The sequence below is a fragment of the Camelus ferus genome, chromosome 7 (genome assembly GCF_009834535.1).
Source record: "Camelus ferus isolate YT-003-E chromosome 7, BCGSAC_Cfer_1.0, whole genome shotgun sequence".
NCBI lineage: Eukaryota > Metazoa > Chordata > Mammalia > Artiodactyla > Camelidae > Camelus > Camelus ferus.
The window spans coordinates 36,426,485-36,443,708 of record NC_045702.1 but is presented as its reverse complement, the minus strand read 5'-3'; the positions used below and the strand labels follow the sequence as shown (position 1 = coordinate 36,443,708).

The following is a 17,224-nucleotide window of genomic DNA, read 5'->3' as shown; positions in this document are numbered from 1 at the left end:
ATTTTCCAGTTAAATCTCCATTTGTAGAGGTCTTATGTCTTGTGGCTATCACCTTCTCAAGTGTATCTCTAGTAGTCTAGCTTTTCCAGTGGTATGGCTACAGAGTTTCCTATTGATTTCCTTCAGGTTCTGACTGCTGTTGAGCATGTCCCCCTACTCCCAACCCTGCAGCTGAAATAAGAAGTCCAAAAAGGGATGCAATGGGAGAGATTCCTTTCCCCTAGCTGGGAAAAAGGTCTGGAGAACAGGACCTTCCCATGGAGAAGGCTCTGTCATATTCATGATTACTCACCTCTTTCTCCTGCCTGAGGCGTGATGGGGGTGGGCTGTAGAGGGCGGGGGACTGCTATCAGATCTTTACTGAGAGAATCTGCTAGGGTTAGTGGAAGTAAAGTCTATGAAAGTATGTTCAATGCTGCAACCCCCAAGAGTTTCTCACTCTCATACTAGCAATTCATCAGATTTGTCATCTAAATGATCTTACAGTTTATGGCTCCAGCAGATTCTGCTTCAGGTGAGCAGATATGGCTATGACTCTCTGGAGATACCTGACTCTCCAGATTCTGCAACCTCAGTTCTCTTGGGAATTCCAAGAAAATTGTTGATTTTCACTTTATTCGATTTCTTCTTGCTGTAAGGATGGGAGTGAAACTCCCAGGCTCTTTATGAGTTAGGGCTGAAACCACAAGTTCCTTCACACGTGTTTTACATAATTTTCTGTCCCTACTCAGAGTGCTGAGTCCTGGTAGGTTGCTCTGCTGCCATCTACACCCCTCCTGGCCTTCATTACAGACTCCTGTTGCTGCCAGTGTCCCCACATCATGTCCTGCTCAGCTCCAAGTGTTCTATAAGCACGGGGCCCTCGGCTGCAGCTGTGCGAGGCCAGTGCTCCCCAAGATTGTACTCTGCATACCGGGTGGTCTTGATGGCAGGCAGCCCCCCAGGAGGCAAACCATGAAGGCTGGGGACTTGCTGCTGTAGTTAGGGACGCTATTCTGGAATCTGATGAGCTGTAGAATCTCTGTTTCCCCACATCACGGAGAAGAAAGACGACCTACCGACTCTAAGGCGTGCCCTTGTGTCACTCAGTGCATTATGTGATAGTGCTGGGGACAGGCTTGACAAGGAAGGAATTCATATGGACTCGAGGTGGCTTATACTTACGTAACTAAAGAAGCAGAGATCTTTTTATCAGTCTCCTTGGCTGTGTCCTTTCCCTTCTTCTTCCTTAACAGTACTTTTGTTTCTCCTTAACCATAGATAAGGTCATCCTACGCAGACCTGGAGAAACCTTTGCCTTGTAATGTTTGCAATTACAGAGCAGGGATTATTCACTTTAACCCTGGTTGATAAACAGGACGTGTATGATGTTCTTACTCCTCTTAGACACTGACACTGGACAGTAAAGAAGCAACTTGCAGATCTTTGTGATATTTTTGGCTCCAAGGTGTCTGAAACATCCTAATCAACTGGGTTAATTTTGTTCATGAATGGATATGTATCAGAAGATGCTAAGAGGTCATAAAAAATTGGTTTCCGACGGCCCCTTCAAGGGCAAATAAATACCTCTAAACCGGGGGCAAAGGACATTCCTCCATCCTTTCAGATAACGCCACCTCCTCCACCCTCTCTTATGGAATGTGGTGTCATGGTGAACATTAGTTGGTAAACTAGCAGGGGGTGGTGACAAATATTGCCGTGTGAAGAGTATTTAAGCAATACACGCCTTTGGGGAAATTTTCTCCTTTAAGCTGGGTTTGAACTGTTTCACAACACTTCCCATGATGCTGAAGAACTTCAGGCCTTTAAAAGTTTTCTAAGGTTTTTTGAGTCATCTGGTCTCTTTCCCAGACTTCACTGAGACCTCAGGGGGTTAGTAAGAAGGAGAAAATGAAAGGGACTAGGGCGAAAATGGAAAAGGGAGAATATGAACATAAATGGGAGACTCAGAGGATGGATAGAGATGAGTGGAGAAGGTTCTAGAGAGGACTGGTGACAAAAGGGAGAGGGCATTTCCTCCGACTGGATGTAGGAAGGGAATAAGAGAATGGAGGAGCTGCTGGGGATTCAACAAGTGATCCGGGAGAGAAAGAGTAAGACTAAGAGATCTAGACGGAATCAGGAAAGGAATACGAAGAGCTGAGTAAGAGCTGAGTAACTCGAGTGCATACACGCACGTGCGCATGTGCACACACACAAGCACACTTACATGCACACGCAGCGACCAAAGAAGGGCTGGGCCCCCTGCAGCCACTCACTGCATCGTGCAGGCAGAACCATTTGCAATAATTTGGAAATCATACCTTGTTTTGTTTAAGGGCACCTTTCTCTTTCATATGAGGGCAGTCCTTTCCCGTCACCACAGCTTTGATATCTGCCACCGGCACTGCAATTAGTAAGAGAAAATGAAAGTAATTACATCGTGTGACAGCTTACAAGTCAATACGGAGCAGGACTAAGTATCGAGTCTGCTGGCATGGCTGCCGCTCCCAGGAATTACTGCAGGAAGAGAAAAGAGGTGAAAAGAGGGAGAGAGGTCAGGCAGTGTCCAGGGCTAGAAACTTAAATCTGTTCTTATATTCCAGCAAAAAGCATCCTTAGGGAGAAAAATCTGTGTTCATAAGCAGAATGTGGTTTACTAAAACAAGTACCTAAAAAAGAAAGACCCAAATCAACAGCAACAAAACCCCATCATAGTTGTGTTCGACGTGATGGTGTTAGAAGCAGCAGTAATAACAACAGTAACCGTGGTCCTGCTACAGAGGCTATGGAAGACTTCTGTGCGCCAGGACCAACGCCAAGTGCCTCATATGGATCGTACCTCTTGTACAGTATCTACTTCTCTTTGGTTTCTGAGTTTTGGATAATGAGGGGAAGTAACCCTATCACAAAACAATTTATCTGAACCTAAACAATCCTGAACTCCCACGCTCCAAATTCCCGTCCTCTACTATCTCATGAATTCTCACAACAATTCTGTGAGACAAGTTTTATTATTCCTGTTTTACATACTACGAAACTAAACTCAGTTAAATAAAGGGAACATTCCTTTCTGAGAGGGAAGGGGTAGCCGGTATTTGTCGTGGAAATCCTGAGAATAATGCAGTTAGATAAAATGATGTTCTCTCTTGTCTTACTCAGGACTTGGGGGAAGATAAAAGGAGTGGAACAGTTTGTGCATTTAAAGTTTTGTACAGATCGTCTGAGGGAGAGAAGGCAGTAGGATGGTATGGAACCTTAATTTTAAAAACTGCGAAGTCATCTGTCCCTTTCCAGTGTCTAATCTTTCAGTCCCACAAGGGACTGTGAATCTAGGGGCTCATTCAGGATCTGCAAAAGCTTTAAGTCATCAATTCCTTAGACCCCTCTCTGCAATGATGAAGATAATGAGAGATTTCATAATTAAATTTCATCTACTTCTATTGTGGCATTGGGTTGTGAGGGTGATAGATGAAGGTGAAATTATAAAATATATAGAATATCAAAATGATAAACAGGAAGGCCTTTTAAAAGCTAACATTTTCCAGGTACTGTAAAGTTGTTAAGAACTTTGTCCAGGTCTCTGACACCTCTAGAGCTCTCTCAAACCCTGGAGGGGAGTGGGGCTGTGATGAACTCGTCCAGGAATCTCTGCAGGGATCCCCTGCTATCTATCCCACCATGTCTGCTCCTTCACCTTGCAGTCTGGATTCTAGATCCCTTTGGTAGACATGACTTGCACTCCCTGACACCTGCCTTTCCCCTCTAGGCATATGGAAGACGACACTTCCCAGCGTCTTTGCAGTTAAGTGGGGCCACGTGATTAGCTCTGGTCAAGGAAGTGTGAGAGGAAGTGGCGTGGCTCTTCTTGGCTGAGGCAGTGAAAAGTCCACACCCACCAGCCTCCCTTCTCCAGCTGCAGGAACTGAACGAGTCTGTCCCGATGGCGCAGCTCTGGGAGGGCAAAGCAGCCAGTGGCCTGTGTCCCTGAGTCGCTGTGTGGAGCGTCCTTTGAAAATCCATGTCAGTTATGTACAGTGAGGCGTGAGAAGGAAACTCTCGTTGTCCTGAGCCACTGAGATTTGGGGGGCTGTTTGTTTCTGCAGGCATAATGTAGCAATGCCACCTCTCCCGAGTGGCCTAACCCTTGACCTTGGACTCCTTTCCTCCTCCGCCTGGCCACTTTAGTTTGGCATCTTCCTGTAGACGGTCCTTGTGATTCCTGAGCCTATCTCTGACTGCAGCCACTGACTACAATTCTCTTCTAATCCATTTTCATAACCAACGATCAGCTCTGGACTTGCGATGTAGTTAACATACCAACTCCAAATACCTTCCCAAGCCTCAGATGGAGTTTGAGTCACAAGCACCTTGTAGAAAGTCTTCATTGTATGATATATGACATGGTCAACGAACTAGAGAAAGTGTCTACGATCTATAAATAGTAAGCTACCACTTGGCTTTGAAAACCCATCCCGTGGAGCAGGACAAGAGTAACACTAAAGTCCGTCGTGGGGGCAGTCTTCAGAATCTCTAGTGAGAAGGCTTCAGGGGAGACAAGGCACTCTTCCTCCGTACTTGTGGAAGTACATACATATTTTATATGCATTGGCCCCTGTCAAGGAGACAAGCTGCTATATTACTCACAGGATTATGGCTAAAAGGAAAACATAAAATTCTAAAAATACAGTGTGGCTTTTAAAGGTTGCTCTTTGCATAGTTTGTCTCTAGATGCACTGGAAGATTAGGCACCAGAAGGGCTAAAACGTCTCCCTCCCTACACCCTTCAGACTCACGTCTCTTGAGTCTATACTCTAAGGAGGCAGCAGAGGGCCCTTGATTACTTCAAAGCAGGGCTAGTGTTTCCATCAATTTTTGGGGAGGCGAGCAGCATAAAGAAGTGGGGTCCGGAGATTTGGGAACCAGGAGGGTCACTACTGAGCCCTCCCCTCCCCCTCCACCACTCTAACTCCTTGGGGTCTGGCCTCATTTCCTTCAATGCTTTTCTTCAGTTTGAGCTGGATTGAGACAATCCAGTTTAACACTCCCATTTTATAGATGAGAAGACTGAGGCCTAAAGAGAAGAACTAAATCATGCAATGTCACATAGCTAGTGAAGGACAGAGCTGGGACAGCTGTTCCTTCTTCTGTTCCATGGTCCCTTGCTAGTCACGACCTTTCCCTTTGTTTGGAAGGTGTCAGCACCTCAAATCATGCAGAAGACAGCCTTTGATGTGGTTATCACTTCAGATATGTTCAGAAAACTCTTTGATTGCTAATATCTGTGAAAGTCACTTTAACTGTATTTTAAAATAAAAATACCATTGAAAAAGTAAATGTGGCCACCATGATAAAAACTGTGCTAGGTTCACCCCTGGGAGCCAAATTGAGGCAGGAATCACCCCAGGAAGTTGCAAGTAAGCCACAAGCACTTGCTTTTTACATAGCTCTGTCGTAGAAACTCCAGTGGGCAGAGATACAGAGGACGGACAGGTTGGTCCCAGTAGAAGTTCATTAAAGACTCTGGTCTCTAACTCGGCAGCCTGGAGTGGTGGGAATCACAGAGCCTGGGTCTGAATTCTAGACGCACTTCCTGGCTATAACACTTTGGGCTTAAGGTCTTAGAGCCTAAGCTGCTTCGCCCACTAAGTGGAACTATAACATCCTTTATCTCATTGTGTTGCTCCAAGAATTAACTCAATGCTGGAGCCAAGACCATTGCTGGCTTTGAACCTAAGAAGTCCGGAGCAGTGGGGAAAAATCTGGGCTGCAGAGTTAGATGGCTGCATTCAGATCTTTGCTCTACTATTAACTAGACATGCAAGTTACTTAATGCTTCTGTACCTCAGTTTCCTAATCTGAAAAACAAAAGCCATGATACCTACCTATTCAGGTTGTCAGGAGGATAATTTATGAAGAGGTCTTAGCACAGTGCCTGGCATAGAGTAAGCACTCAAAAATGCTATTTGCAATTATTCTCATTATCAATAATCAAAGCTAATGCTCTCTGCGGATTGAGGGACCTGAGTCACTCCCCATGCTTCAGTGACCCAAATCGCCCACTTTGTGCCGTTGCGGCCGCTCCTCTCATCAGCTGTAACAGGCTTAATCGCCTTGTGTGCGGGAGTGAGCCCTCTCCTCCCGGGCCCTTTGATGTGGGAGTGAAGAGCGCTGGCCTAGATTCTTTCAAAAGGGAGGCACTGAGGGGCCCGGGGCACTGCCGGAAAGCGATGGAGTCTGGGGTTTAGTGGGGGCGAGCAGAGCCTGTAAGCCTGGTGGGGGGAATGTGGGGCGAAGGGAGGTAAGGACGTGTGGGTTTTCAAGGGCCGTGTTTCCTGCCAAACCAGAGGAATATGAGAAGAGAGATTTCCTAAACCTTTAGGCACAAAGACAGCTAAGGAGAGGCCCTCCATGTCCACTCACACTCTCTGTAGGATTCAATTATACTATTTGATTCATCAATACCTCAATATTCAGCCCTAAGTAACTTAAGGGATGGAAGACAATTTTCCCGTTGGTCTTGAGAGAGGCCAATCATACATGGCAATAGCAATAGAACTTGCAATTAATTAAAGGAACATCTCATTTTTCTAGTGGAATGAGGTTTTTGACTTTTAAAGGCTCCAACAGGATGGACTGTTTTGCTCCAGGCAGAATGCAGAATTGGAATTAAATGCAAACCAGGTGGCTGGCCTGAAGCTGCAAACTTCAGCTTCCTAGGCTGGGCTTTCTCATCTCAAGCAAAGAATAGCTTCATTTGACTGCATCACATGAATATACCGCCTCCCTGGCACACACGTGAGTACAGATATAATCTCCTCAAAACACACACACACCCTCCCACATGAGCACACCTGCACAGGTACACATTCTTAGTTTATCTTGCAATGGAGAAACTCTTTATGGAGCAGCTCTTCTGAGCTCCAAATTACTGGATTTCAAAGGATGCCAAGGAAAGAAGTGGACAAGAGTTTCAGAGCCGCTGTTGGAAGGGACTCTCTTAACCCTTTCCCAGAACTAACATCACTCTGTGGCCACAACCCAAAGCTGTTTGTAGATTTGCAGCTCTGGCCTTGCTCTTCTGCAACCACCCTGGGAAGCTGGCTATCCCTGGCTATCCCTGGCATCAGCACTCTGCTTTCTAGCTCTTGGGGGTGTGGGCCTTGGTGGGCCTAGGGGGGCATGAGCTTGCGGGCAAGCTCGGAACCTCCCCACTCCCAGCAAGCCACGGTGCTGTCCTCGCCTTGACTTTCTCCAGGGGCAGAGCTACCAATTTCCCCAGCACCAGGACCAGCTAGAATGAGAGGGCTGCATTTAAACCTGCAATCAATGCCAGTCAAGTGCCTGTCTGTGGGTTGAGAGGTGGAATTATCCCCATGAATATGGGGATAAATAATACATCTGGTGAGTGGGAGAGCCAATTCACTGCACCGCGCAGGGAAGGAAGAACCCCACTGCGGGTTTTCTTTTTTCCTGCCAAGACCCCTTTCCTTATTTGCTGGTCAGGTTAAGAACAAGGAGATGGGAGACTTTGTATAGAGCTTTGGTTGCTGTGGCCAACAGTAACCTCTAACTTTTTATTTTACCCCCTGAGAGCAGAGATTCCAAATTGCTGGCCGCTGGACAGGTCTGAGTTCAAGAGGGAGATTTCACCCGGTGAGGTTTTTTACCAGTTAGTAGCAAATAGAGGAAAATGAAGACACTGCTGTGAGTTTTTCATACAGCTAATTTAATTTAGCAGGAGAGACTGTCCTTTATTCTAAGATTAGGCCTTTCTTGTCTTTCTTTTTGTGTGTGTGATCAAGAGCCCTTTCTAAAATGAAAGGAGTGTGATATTAAATTTTAGATTTTCTTTTGTAATAGCCTTTTTTTTTTTTTTGGCCTAAATTATAAGTTGGCAACCCATTATCAGTTTATTCTTTTTGTTCTTTTAAAGTTTTTACTTATTGGTAAAAGCCAAATTTGGAGATTAGCTCTTCTGAACTCCAAATTATTGGATTTCAAAGGATGAAGAGTTTACGGCAATATACAGCCCAGCAGTTCCCACTCAGGGTGCACATCCGGATTGCCTAGAGGGTCTGTTAAGACAGAGCTTGCAGGCCCCATTCCCAGAGCTGCTGATCAATAGGTCTGGGAGTGAGCTCTGAGAATCTGTTTTTCTAGTCAGTTCCCGGAAGATGCTGCTGCTGACGGTCCAAGGACCACACTCCGAGAACCACTCGTCTAGCGTGCCCGTGATGGGATGGGGAAGACATCTGGAGACCAGAAGGGAGGGTCCTGATTACAGGCAGAGGCCTGGGACGCCCCCACAGCAGGAAAGTGTAGACACTGCCCCAGACTCTGTAGCACTGGGTTTCAGATTTCTTTCTTTTCCTATGAATAGTGCTAATAATGTGGGTTGAGGAGGCAGTGCTCCCATGAAAGGAAATAAAATTGCTTTCTGAACAAAATGACACTACAAAGACCAGACCAATGAATTTTTTAGCTGGAGGAAGAGAGAATGTTCCAGGCTGCTTGCCTGATACGTCAGCACAGAGTCTGAGTGTGTCAGGAAGTCGATGCTCCTGGTTTATCTTCCCCTGTGAAGGCCAACAGCTGCAAGGCAGACAGTCCAGACTTGACCTCCACGGGCCCTGGGGTGACCAGGAGAAGGTGCCAGAACTTGGGGCACCTTCTGTCTGGGACTTGCTTTCATGACTCACTGCAGGGTCAAGGTGATCTTACTGAAAAGTGTCTCTACTTTTTTCTCACTCTGATTTCTCTACCTGAGATATCCTCTGAGGCTATGTCTAACTTTACTTCAATTCTCTTCCAAATACATCCATTACCTTTGTGGATTTTAATGTTACTAAAATACTTTGCTTAATCTGTACATATAATGCTACTAAAAAAATCTGGAACCTGTTTTGGTGTTGGGCTAAAATAATCCAGCATATCACTGGCTCTTCAAAACATATGACAGACATTGTACAGAAACAGCAAATCAATACAAATAATATGTATTTCGGGGACTACTTAGCAAACAATAGAATGTTACTGAGTGAGTTACTTCTTTGAATCTGTCCTTGGGATCTGCCATTAGCTCTGTACTATAATTGTGGGCTACACTCAATATAATGAATAAATGTGGTAGGGCTCAAGCACATAATTCACGTGAAATTATTTTGGGTCATCAGAAAAAGATGATTGACAGAATCAGGTTTATATTGTTTTTGCTCCTTAAAAGGGCACCTGGACAAGTAATGTGAAAGGGGATGTTTGAACCCCAGTTTTACATCTTCCGGGAAAGTTACACGAGCGTTCCTTTTACGCCCTCTCCCCTGTTCAGGCCCGAAGCCCAGATCCATCAAGGTCGTGGGCTTCATGAGACTGTCAGGCTGGGACTCACAGCCAGATGAGATGCGTCCAGTGGGTTTCCCAGGTTAACAGTTTTTCTGTATATTTTGTGACCAGGAAACAAACAAATGACCCAAACTCAGGCCTCCTACACAGGAGAGACACTTACATTTGTCCTGCAAGGAATCGTGGGGCACTTCTCCCTGAGGACTTTCTTCCAAGTCTCCATAATGCAGGACCTTGTGGTTTGGTGAAAGCCGACAGTACCAAAACTTATCTGGGGAAAAAACACACATTTACAAGGTAAATGATTCTGATTTTCAAAAATGTTGACATCCTTATTTCATCGCAGTCTTTCCTAGAAGAATAAATGGTTCCTTTGATTTTAAGTCTTCAGGAAAGAATGAATTCTAGGGCCCTGGCAGTAAGTCTCTTTTCGATTTTGATCTTTAGTTAGTACCTGCCTTGCTCGGTGACATTTGGTAACCACTGGGAAAGTTATCAAATCCTCAAAGACAATGGCAACAGGGCTTCCGAAGTGGTGGCTTCAAGAGGGTTATTTCATCAGTATCTATGATGACAAGGGGGAGTAGTCCTCATCCAGTTGGGCCTGACAAGAGTAGGGAGGGAGATGTAGAAAAAACAGCTTTCTCAAAACTTTTCTGTTTCCACTTTCCTCTCCCAGATTTTAAGAGATGATTGAGGACCATGTCTTAGTTGGGACATCAAACCTCTCACCCCTGAGGCCTATACACACAAACTAATCAATGAATAAATTGTTAGGATGCTAGTGACACTCACAAGGGGTGAAATTTATGAGGAAATATTCTAAATGGTTCAGAAATTTATTCAAGGAGGAAGGTACTCAACAATCATCTCGTCTCTAACTCCTAGAGTTCAGATCTCTTACATAGGCATAACCAGCACCTTAGGATCATTCTTATAAATAACTCCCTCAACTTGACTTCTTCTGCCCCACAAATGTAATAAAAATTTTTGAATAAGCTTGTGAGGTAGCGAGAAGGAGGAAAAGAATGCTTTATCTAGACAAGAAACTTAAATTGTGACAGCAATCTTTGAGCAGCTCTCACGGCTGATCTTAGATGCTGCCTCCTCCAGAAAGCCCTCTGTGATTCCTGCAGCCAGAGAGACTCTCTCAACCTCTTAGCTGTCCAGCATCTCCTTTGATTATTGGTGCCCCTACATTAACCACCTTAGTATTCCCCATTATCTGCCACAGACCCGAGGTAAGCAGTTTGCCCTGGTGGGTGCACTGTGAACAATCACTGACAGGAGAAGAGAACTCCAGGATACTCATCAGTCCTGACTGTGCAGAAGCCAGGGCTCTCTGATGACAGCCACTGTCTTTACAATTGCACTGTACTGATCCCTTGGCATAGTGCCTGGCATGTAGAAGAGGCACAGCTGGTGTTGACTAAATTGATAAATAAAGATCCACGGGGATTTGGTCAAGATGCTTAAGGTACAAAAGCATCCATGACCTGTAGACCCCTTTGTGCCATTATGTGGTTGGCAAATACAGTGGCCTTGGTCAAGTCCCTCCACTACTGTGTCTACAAACACAAACTGTTTTGAAGCCACTCTGAGTAAAAGGTCTCTGTAATATTTAAGAAAAATGTTCTTCTACCTAAAATTGTTTTCGCCGTAAGGCCACATTTTAACTATATTTTTTAGCAGAAGAAAAGTTTTAAAAATGGAAGTAAAAGCCACACAATGAACAAAGAAAACGCCCAAACTGGATCCACAAAAGCAAAATGCCTCTGTGATTTCTTTCTCATCTCTAAATAAGGTTTGAGGATTCCTGAATATAGTCAGAATATGGCAATGTATATCTTTAAAAAAAAAATCTGAACTCTGGTGGAAAAATTTGAAAGGAAAGAAGAAGTTATTTGATGGCTAGGAAACCATCTGGAATTGCTAAATTTTCAAAATTCTGTGTATGTATGTATACACACACACACACACACACACACACACAACACACACATTCAACACAGGTCATTTTTCTGGGAGAGCGTTACAAAGGGAGAAAATAAAATATTCCCTGAAATTCACAGCCATTTCAGTATATTCCCTGAAATTCACAGCCATTTCAGTGAGGCAGTTTTCCACGAGGAAGCCTGATCTGCACCACACAGTAGGAACTGCAGTACCGAAGGAGCAGTCCGTGCTCTGGCTGTGAGCATCAGCAGTGCTCTTGGGGCCCTGGCACGACAGACTGTAGAGGATTCTCCCCCGCAAAGGACATTCCACCCTGTCTCAATGACCCGTGATGACCGCAAAGCCAGCTGCAGAAATTTGCTATAGAGCATTTCTTCCCCTGCTACCTCTGAGGTGGGGTTTTGGCTAAGTGAGTGACTGAAGAAAGGTGACAGAAAGCTGGGAAGGAAGTCTGTGAGCTGCAGTGCTTGGACACCCTGGACTTACTCTGAGTAAGGTCTTGGCCATTTCTTTCTAGAAATTCCTCACTTCTCAAGCTGGAATAAACTCTCGGGACTCACAGTGGCACCCTGTAGCCCAAAGGTCAATATGGTGCCATCAAAGATCGGTCATCCTCAATCTATGTGGGGGAGCATTAAGAAATTTAAGTGGTACAAACAGATACATTGTGGGATAAAAAGCACAACTTATTTGTAAGACATCAAAAAACCTGAGGCATATACTTCCATAGGTTGTCTATTTAATAGGTTAACCTATTTCATAGGTGAAGTCGATTTCTCCAATGAATAATGTCAGAGTGCCTACCATGCTCACAGCACTCGACTGGCTGGAGCACAAATCATTAGGATGAAAGGCTAATATGGGGAACAAAGCCAAGAAGCTCTCAGAGAAGGCGCTCCCTCAGTTCTCAGTGGCAACTAAAAGAAAGATGGTAGAAACACTTGTTTCCCGGATCTGGGAAGTAGGGACAGGGACTCAATAGCTCTGCCTGCACCACAGGGCAAAACAGGAGTTGGGAAGGTCTCTTGTGCAACATATTGATACAGTCAGAAACTATTAGAAAACCGTAGCTATTTATCAGGGTTCCTGGAGGCAAAACAATCATCTTCCTTGCAAAGCTGCAGCCACTGTTTAAAGAAACACAAGATGCTACCTGGAACCTGCTCTAACAATACTTGGTGTACAGCTGACAGACTTTCCTCCTTCCAGAGGCTTAAATGCTCTTGACTTTTTGACACCACCCTCTTCTGGTCTTCCTCCTACCTCTGGCTAACTTTCCTCTTATCCTCTAGTTCCTCTTTCTCTGCCTGCTACCAAAACGGTAGAGAGCAAAACAAGTCTGTGCACTCACTGAAGTGAGTGATGTGTTTTGCTCCTCCCCATCAAACAGGAAGTCTTGGAAGGACGACAAAAATATTGGAAAGGGGCTGAAGGGCTTGGGAAGGTTGTTTTGACTCATCAGCAAGCGGGTGGGTGCTCAGCCTGTATCGTCCTCAGGGTAAAGGTTAGCTCTGGGAAGGTTTAGAGGCGTCATAACTTGTGTGTGTCCGTCTTGAAGGAAGAGCTGCTACAAGGGGGAGCAGAGAGGCCAGCTCCGACCAGCACAGCACACCGACTTGTTGGCTGAGGCAGTTTCAGTGGCAGTTTGATTCACAGTTTCTTTTATGGTAAGAAAAATGCAGATTTTCTTTTCAAAACCCAGCATGATGTTACTAGTTCCCCAATCCCTCTGGGCAATGAATGAGTGGATTGTGTCACTAAAAGCAATTAGCAGGAAGCAGCGAGAACATTAGCAAAGATTAGCGTTTAAAGAGAAAACAGGAGTTAATATAGAGGTCTTCCAGTCAATTACAAATGTTGGTACATTAATAGCCATCTTTTCATTCCCCAAACTCAAAAACTGAAAATATGGAGACAATTTTGTGCCTCACTCTTTCTGTGTGTGTGTGTGTGTGTGTGTGTGTGTGTGTGTGTGTATGTGCACGCGTGTGAAGGATCAGAGGGAAAAGCTGGTTTCAAAGCTCACAGCCTGTTAAGAAGGTCTCCAGGGCTGATTAAAGCTATTCTCAATGTCACATAGATCATTATGGAGCTAATAACCCCTGACAACTGTAATTCTTGCAGCAGTGGTCGACGGAACGTCCTACAATGATGCAAATACTCTGTACCTGCTTTATTCAAGAGTCAGAAGAGAAATTTTAAATTTTCTTTAATTTTAATTAACTTAAATAGCCATAGGTAGCTATAGTGAACAGTGCAGCTCACTGTCCGTTTTCATATCCAGGAGACAAGTGTGGGGCCGGCCAGCAGGTCTGTAGGGGAGATGGGCAAGCTGATTAATAGCTACCATTGCTGGGGGTGAAATGCTGGCCAGCAAAGTGAGGCACGGGACACCGCAAGAACCGAGCCCTGATCGACTCTCCCACGGACTCAGGGAGACGTCTCTGTCTCGTGTGCAAAGCCCACAGTTGGTAGCTGCCTGGAGCTCCAGGGGGCCCGAAGGGTCCTGTGTCTGGGAGACAGGTGGCCTTTACTAAAGTGAATTCTTTGGACAATTTTATTACGATTTCAGGTCCTTCCCAGGTTAACCTAAAATTTGCAAAATTATCCGTGTGCTCAGGAGTAGGGCTGCTCCCTGCCTAGGGTCAAACCTTTCCAGGTCCAAAAACATGAGGGACCCCAGCAATGTTCTAAAAAGGAAATGTCATCTTCCAGGTGGTGAGAGACAAGGTTTCCCTGTTGGTCTAGTAAAGGAAGACAGCTACAGACACAGAATGAAGGTCATTCTGCCCTTCAAATCTTCCTCACTTCACTGAGCGTTCTTCAGAATGAGAAACTCCTATTTTGATTCAGAAATCTGCCCCTGTGGAGACTCTCCTTCTTCAGCAAAAGGTAACTTCAGGGCTCCCAAATCATTTTAAAGATGCTTTGGAGTCACAGAGACCTGGCCCTGACACATGAGCTGTGGAGTCTTGGGCAAACGATGAAAACCTTCGGGATCCCTCCAGTTCCTCTGTTAAGTAATGCTAATAATTATATGAGTAAAACAAACATAGAGTATCTACCGGGCACCTTCCACAGAGCTGGCTCTCAAATATGAGTGTGTCTTCCTACTCTTCCAGCAAAAACCCCTCTCATCGACACTACTGGTCCCTCTACCTTTTGAGAACAATGATCATCTATTATTTTGATCTATTGGAAAGTGCCTTTTTCCTGAAAACAAACTGGCCTTTCTCCTTTTGAAAATATGCGTTTATTTATATCTGTCTTTTTCTAAAAATGAGTTATAAGATTTAGTTAAATATTAAAAGAAAATCTCAAAGACAGAGTAAGAAACCATATGGTTCCTGAAATGGCCAGGACATACGTGGCTCTCCATTCTCTGAGTGAGCTGAAGGAGCAAGGCAGGGACGCTGCCCTGGGCCTCAGCACAGAAGCAGGCTGACTCTGCTGGGTATATGTTTCGCTCACTACTGGGTTTCAAATTAAGTTCGTCCTGTTAACGCTTAGGGAAGGGATGCTGGTCAACAAAACCAGCATGTCTTCAATGAAAAGCAAAAGTTTCATGCTATCATTTCTTTAAAATGACACTCCAATGTATAGCCCTGGGCTCTTATCAAGACTCTTCAATGCAAATGATTCTGAAATATCCTCATCTCTGAAATGTAAGGAAAATAGGAGGCAGTTCCTGAGCCTGGAGATTCTCAGAAAGCAAATAATGGCTCTAAGATAGAAAACTTCTGGGATTTCATCTTAACTCTCTACTGAGGGGACAGTTAAGAAGGAGCTCTCATCGTGAAGGACTGTGAACATGAGCCTCTCACACTCCGAGGGGCGTGCGGCATGCGGTGAAGCAGGTATGGGACATCCACTGCCATCTACTGCCTGTGTTCGAAAACCTATCTTCTGAGTAACTCCAAGCCAAAACTAATACTAAATGTTATTAATGAATGTTTGACAATGTGTCGAGCACCCTACTACATAGCCTAGATGCATGATTTTGTTTAACCTTTGCAATGATTTGATGTAGGAACTGACGTCAGCCCCATCTGACAGGCGAGGAAATAGAAACCCAGAGAGATTTATTAGGTTGCCCAGGGCTCGGTACCCAGCTAGCAGGCAGGGAGGAGGCAGGGACTTGAAGGCAGCTTGGTGTGCGTCACATGATTTACTGCCTCTCGATTCTACTGTGGTCAGAATTCACAGAAACCCAGATTTGTATATGTCTCCATCGGACTAACCAAGTAGCAGAGTTGCAAATGAGGCAGGTTGAATGGCAGGCAGGCAAGTAGCAGCTAGGGGCCGTCCAGCCAAACACAGCGGCAGAGGACTTGACGTCTGTCCTCCCCTTTCCAGTTCTGTGGGACAGGAAGCTCTTTCGTATTTTCGCCTGTAAGTTAATACCTAAATCCACTCACCTGTGTCTGACTCACTGTTGGACAGATTTAGAGGGAGGGTGGCCATGGACCTTGCGTGTGTATACTTGCTCCCTAAACTGGGATGGCTCATGGCTGTTCCTGTATGAGAATTCCCCTTTCTCGAAGGGATTAAAATGATTTTACACCCTGTCCTCATTAATGTGTGTAAATCTAAATGGAATGTTTGGATGGGGGTGATAGGAAACCAATTTCAGCACAGTCTGCTTTGAATCCCTATTTTTAAGCACACAGAGCTAGTCACCAGATTTTAAATCAATTTACTAAACACCAAAAAGCCTTCCTTTCTGTACTTGGAAGGATGATTTTATACTAAACACAGATGGCCATGCTCCTTAGGGAGTTTAACTAATAAATCTATAATCTAGATGCTAAATTTTTTTTGTTGTTCATTAGGTAATTCATTTTTAGACAACTGGAAAAATTTGCATATTCAGGACTAACACTTTAGCCAAAATAATCATAATTATTACATATGGAAACAGGATTATTCTAGTAGAATCTACTCATTTCAGCCTAGAAGGGGAAGTCTCATGATGAAGTAGACTGGAAGGTTAATTTGGGTTCTTTGCTTTAGGTTCCGAAGGATTCTAGCTGGGCATGAAAGGAGGCATTTGGTGGTACGTGTCAATTTGGAACCTCTCCCCTCCCCCCCAACTTCTGTTGAATGTCAGGTAGATAAAAACTTTATAAATCACCTTATTTGGACAATATATCCTGAATGTTGATTTTGCCAAAGGCAGTGGGGAGATCAGGGCATGTAAGTGACCATCTGGCTGACTGAACTAACAGATCATCTGGTCCTACTCTCCCACTTAACCGATGAGAAATCGTGGCCCTGAGAGGTCACGTGTCCTGCCTAAAGACACCCGGTAGTTACTTACAGAGTTGAGAAGCCTAAAGCCAAGTCTGCTCACTCCCAGGATATTGTTATTTTCTTCCAGAAGAAAACAGCAGCTGCCCTTTGCTGCTGCTTTCTAAGAGCTGCGTACATGACCACCTTTCTTCCTCACAACAGCTTCAGGAGACAGGCATTGTCATCCCTGTTTCAGATGGGGAAAGTGCCCAGGGTCGCAGAGCTGGACGGGGGCAGAGGCAGGATGGAGTCCCCTTCATCTGGATCCAGGGCTCTTGTCCTCCCTGCTGTGCCATACTGTATTCTCGGAAGAGCATTTACTCTGGCGAAGATGCCCAATGCAAGGAACGCAATGAGCAAAGAGGGGGCGAACTCACCCTTCAAAGTCTGCATGGGAGAGAGGAGCGCCCGCTGCTCTTCCTAACGTGAGCCTGTCTCAGTCCCAGCAGGAGCTCAGCCCTTTCCTATTTTGCCCATTGTCCTCTCCTGAGGCCCAGCCTGAAGCTCACTGTCAGGGTTTCTCATCCTCTGAGAATGACCTGCATTTTCATTTGTCAAGGAAGTTCTGCCTTTGGACATTTCTTAATGTGATTTTTAATGGTTACATTTGAAGTACTTTGAATTTACTCCATATTCAGCACAAAAGCCATTAAAA

At 44.9% G+C, this 17,224-nt stretch overlaps 1 protein-coding gene and 1 long non-coding RNA gene across 12 annotated transcripts in view; one reads left to right on the top strand and one right to left on the bottom strand.

The window, feature by feature from the left end:
- Positions 1-17,224, bottom strand: part of ELMO1 (engulfment and cell motility 1) — a 491,925-nt gene that overhangs the window by 15,651 nt on the left and 459,050 nt on the right. For all 11 annotated transcript variants that reach the window (XM_032483695.1, XM_032483693.1, XM_032483692.1 and 8 more), the window contains 2 exons: positions 9,485-9,592; positions 2,304-2,386 (listed from right to left, as the gene is read on the bottom strand). In XM_032483695.1, the coding sequence (XP_032339586.1) occupies positions 2,304-2,386; positions 9,485-9,592 (191 nt within the window). The remainder of the gene's footprint in view (positions 1-2,303; positions 2,387-9,484; positions 9,593-17,224) is intronic.
- The window catches only part of LOC116664886, a 54,037-nt gene continuing 49,622 nt past the window's right edge, over positions 12,810-17,224 (top strand). The window contains exons 1-2 of the long non-coding RNA XR_004321389.1: positions 12,810-12,944; positions 13,993-14,169. This is a non-coding gene — a long non-coding RNA (uncharacterized LOC116664886). The remainder of the gene's footprint in view (positions 12,945-13,992; positions 14,170-17,224) is intronic.